The sequence below is a fragment of the Catharus ustulatus genome, chromosome 27, assembly GCF_009819885.2.
Source record: "Catharus ustulatus isolate bCatUst1 chromosome 27, bCatUst1.pri.v2, whole genome shotgun sequence".
Taxonomy (NCBI): domain Eukaryota; kingdom Metazoa; phylum Chordata; class Aves; order Passeriformes; family Turdidae; genus Catharus; species Catharus ustulatus.
Genome location: NC_046247.1, coordinates 3,827,584 through 3,831,696, shown reverse-complemented (window position 1 = coordinate 3,831,696; position 4,113 = coordinate 3,827,584). Strand labels below are relative to the sequence as shown.

Sequence of the window (4,113 nt, the reverse complement as noted above, 5' to 3'; positions counted from 1 at the left end):
CCGCGGAGGGGGCGGGGCCAGGGATGGCCACGCCCACAAAGGGCGGGGCTATTGAGCCTTAGGACACGCCCTCTCAGTGACGTCACCCTGGCGTGAGGCCACGCCCCCTCCGTGAGGGAAGGAACGGGGATTGGGGGGGGAGGGGCCCGGGACCCCAAAAATGGGACCCTAAAAATGAGATTGTGACCCTAAAATGGGGTTTGGGACCCCAAAAAACGGGGTTGGGACCATAAAAACATGGGTTTGGGACCCTAAAATGGGGGTTGTGACCCCAAAATGAGAGTTCTGACCACAAAATTAGAGGGGTGACCCCAAAAACGGGGTTCTGAGCCCAAAAAATAGGGTCACAAAATTGGGTTTGTGACCCTAAAATGGGGTTGGGACCCTAAAATTCGGGTTGTGACCCTAAAATGGGGGTGCTGACCCCAAAAACGGGGTTGTGACCCTAAAATTGGGGTTCTGAGCCCAAAAATGGAGTTCTGAGCCCAAAATGAGGGTTGTGACCCCAAAACAGGGGTTGTGACCCCAAAAGGGGGGTACTGACCCCCCTGGATTCATCCTGACTCCCCAAATGACACCCACGAGGTGACACCGACAGCTGTGGCTTTATTGCCAGGGCAGTGACAACAAACCTGGATGTCCCCAAGCCTCGATGTCCCTTCATGGTTGTCGCCCCCCCCGCCCGGATGTCCCTTTGTTGTCACTTGCAGCGCAGGTGGCACCAGGGAATGTCCCCACCGGGAGTATCCCCATGCCGGTGTCACTGTCACTTCTGCCGCAGGTAGAAGGCGGTGGCTCTGTGGATGTCCCCAGGTGATGTCCCCATGCCAGTGTCCCCATGCCGATGTCCCCTAGTGATGTCCCCATGCCTATGTCCCCGTGTCACTGTCACTTCTGGCGCAGGTGGAAAGCGGTGGCACTGGGGATGTTCCCTGGTGATGTCCCCAGGTGATGTCCCCATGTCGATGTCCCCATGCCGGTGTCACTGTCATTTCCGCTGCAGGTAGAAGGCGGTGGCTCTGTGACTGTCCCCAGGTGATGTCCCCATGTCCATGTCCCCAGATGATGTCCCCAAGCCGATGTCCCCATGCCGGTGTCCCCATGTCCCCGTGTCACTCATTTCCGGTGCAGGTAGAAGGCGGTGGCTCCGTGTCTGTCCCCAGGTGATGTCCCCATGCCGGTGTCCCCGTGTCACTCATTTCCGGTGCAGGTAGAAGGCGGTGGCCCCGTGTCCCGGTGCCAGCCCCAGCTCTCGCTCCGGGGCCGTGCAGAGGAACAGCCCGGGGAAGGCGGCGGCCTCGAAGGTGTGAGTGGAGCCCCCGAAGGTCTTGTAGAAGGTGAAGGGCGTGGCCGTGTCCTTGTCACCTGAGAACAGCTCCAGCAGCCCCACGTCCTGCAGGGACAGCGCGCGGTGACACCGCGGTGACACCTCGAGGAACACCTGTCTGCAGGTGGCACCGGGTGACACCACCCTGAGGAGCCACACTGACCCCACCCCAGGTGACCACACCCCCAAAGTGACCACACCCCCAAAAGTGACCACACCCCCAAAGTGACCACACCCCAGGTGACCACACCCCCAGGTGATGCCATCACTAAGTGACACGCCCTGGGGAATTCCCACCTCCAGGTGACACCGCCTGCAGGTGACACCAGTTCAGGGTGCCCCACCTTGGGGTGACCCAAATTTGGTGTCCCAGCCCCTCCTGGGTGTCCCAGCTCGGACTGACCCACCGTGAGTCGCCCCCTGTCCCCTGTCGCCCATCCCCCTGTCCCCTCTGTCCCCTGTCCCTTTGTCACCTGCAGGTGCAGCCGCGGCTCGGGCCCGGTGCCACACGACAGTGCCTTGGTGCCACCGCGGATCCCCACGATGAGGGGACTGCGCCGGCGCTCCAGGTGCCGGTTGGGGACAACGGTGATGGGCTCTGGGGACACGGGGGGGTCACTGCTGTCCCCTCAGAGGGACACCCGCTGTCACCCCTCAGAGTGACACCCACAGATTGTCAGCGCTGTCACCCCAGAGTGTCACCCACAGATTGTCACCGCTATTCCCCCAGAGTGACACCCACAGATTGTCACCGCTATCCCCCCAGAGTGTCACCCACAGATTGTCACCTGTGTCCCCAGAGTGACACCCATCGATTGTCACCTGTGTCCCCAAAGTGACATCCACAGATTGTCACCTGTGTCCCCAGAGTGACACCCACAGATTGTCACCGCTATCCCCCCAGAGTGTCACCCATCGATTGTCACCTGTGTCCCCAAAGTGACACCCACAGATTGTCACCGCTATTCCCCCAGAATGCCACCCACAGATTGTCACCACTTTCCCCCCAGAGTGTCACTCATGGACTGTCACCCCTGCTTCTCCCCAAGTGTCACCCCTGCCTCCCCCCAAGTGTCACCACTGTCCCCCCCAGAGTGTCACCCCTGTCCCCCCAGAGTGTCACCCGTCTCCCCCCTGCTCCCCCAGGTGTCACCCTGCTTCCCCCCGAGTGTCACCTGTGTCCCCTCCAGAGTGTCACCCTGTCTCCCCCAAGCGTCACCCCTGCCCCACCGAGTGTCACCCTGTCCCCCGCAGAGTGCCCCCACCGAGTGTGCCCCTGTCCCCTGTCCCCACCTTCCATGCCGGCGTTGGCCCCCTGCAGGCTGGTGGCCACGAGCTGTCCGTGTCGCAGGCACAGCCCCTGCTGCTCCGTGTCCCGCAGCACGTACTGGTACGGCCGCGCCCCCGGCAGGGGCACCGGCGGGGCACCGAAGGTCGCCGAGCCCTCTGGGGACATGGGACAGCACGTGGGGACAGGGGCATGGGGACACTGGACAGCACGTGGGGACACGGGACAGCACGTGGGGACAGGGGCATGGACATGGGGAGAGATAGACATGGGGACATGGACATGGGGACACAGGACAGCACGTGGGGACATGGGATAGCACGTGGGGACATGGGGATGTGGGCATGGGGACACGGGGACAGATAGGCATGGGGACATGGGGACACGGGGACAGATCACGGGGACAGATAGACATGGGGACATGACATGGGGACATGGGCATGGGGACATGGGGACAGACATGAGACATGGGATAGAGGGACGTGGGGACATGGGGACAGATAGATATGGGTACATGGGACACAGGGACATGGGGACAGCATGTGGGGACACGGGATATAGGGACACTGGGACATGGGAACACAGGGACAGCCAGGTGGGGAATTGGGACTCGGGACATGGGGACATGGGGACAGTCAAGTGGGGAATTGGGACACAAGGACATGAGGGCACCAGAGGGACATGGGGACATAGACATGGGGACAGGGACACGGGGACATGTGTCTGGGCACATGGGACATGGGCTGGGGACACAGGACACAGGGACACGGGGACATGGACATGGGGACAGGGACACAGGGACAGGAACATGGGGAGAGGGACATGGGGATGGGGACATAGAGACAGGGACATGGGAACATGTGGGACAGGGACATGGGCACAGGGACAGGGATGGGGACATGGGGACAGCACCCACCTGTCCCCAGGAACTCGTTGAACAAGGCCACCATGTCGGGGTCGGTGACACCCTCGCTGTCCCCACTCGCTGCCATGGTCCCTGGGCGGCGTCCCCACGGTGTCCTCCTGTGGGGACAGGGGAGGTGACACCCGGGGAGGGGAGGTGACACCCCCCAGCACGAGGGGTGGGACAGCACTGTCCCCATGCTGCCCCCACGCTGTCCCCATGCTGTCCCCACTCTGTCCCTGCTCACCTGAGGGCATCTCTGGGCGCGTAGGACATGGCTGGGCCTGCAGAGGGTGACACAGGTGACACAGGTGACACCCAAGTGCCAGTACGATTGTCCCCAAGCAGGAGCTGCTTGTCCCCGTCCCCACGGTACCTGCGGATGTGTCCCCTGTGCCACCTGCCGCGATGCTGTCCCCTGTGCTCCGGGCCGTGTCCCCGCGGGTGACAGTGCCTTGGTGACAGTGCCTTGGTGACAGCGGCTTGGTGACAGTGGCTTTATAGGGCCGGGCGGGGCGGGGACAGAGCTCGATAATTGGCGGCATGGGTGACAGCGACGTGAGCGATGGCGAAATGCCACCAGGTGTCAGCGTC

General features: G+C 62.5%; 1 protein-coding gene across 1 annotated transcript; it reads right to left on the bottom strand.

The window, feature by feature from the left end:
• Positions 1-648: 648 nt before the first annotated feature.
• LOC117007867 (interleukin-36 receptor antagonist protein-like) lies at positions 649-3,984 on the bottom strand. The gene is made up of 6 exons (XM_033081299.1): positions 3,896-3,984; positions 3,767-3,803; positions 3,532-3,638; positions 2,621-2,773; positions 1,801-1,925; positions 649-1,393 (listed from the first exon to the last, which is right to left on the bottom strand). The coding sequence occupies exons 2-6, from the start codon at positions 3,793-3,795 to the stop codon at positions 1,196-1,198; spliced, it is 612 nt and encodes a 203-aa protein (XP_032937190.1). The 5' UTR covers positions 3,796-3,803; positions 3,896-3,984; the 3' UTR covers positions 649-1,195.
• Positions 3,985-4,113: the final 129 nt, after the last annotated feature.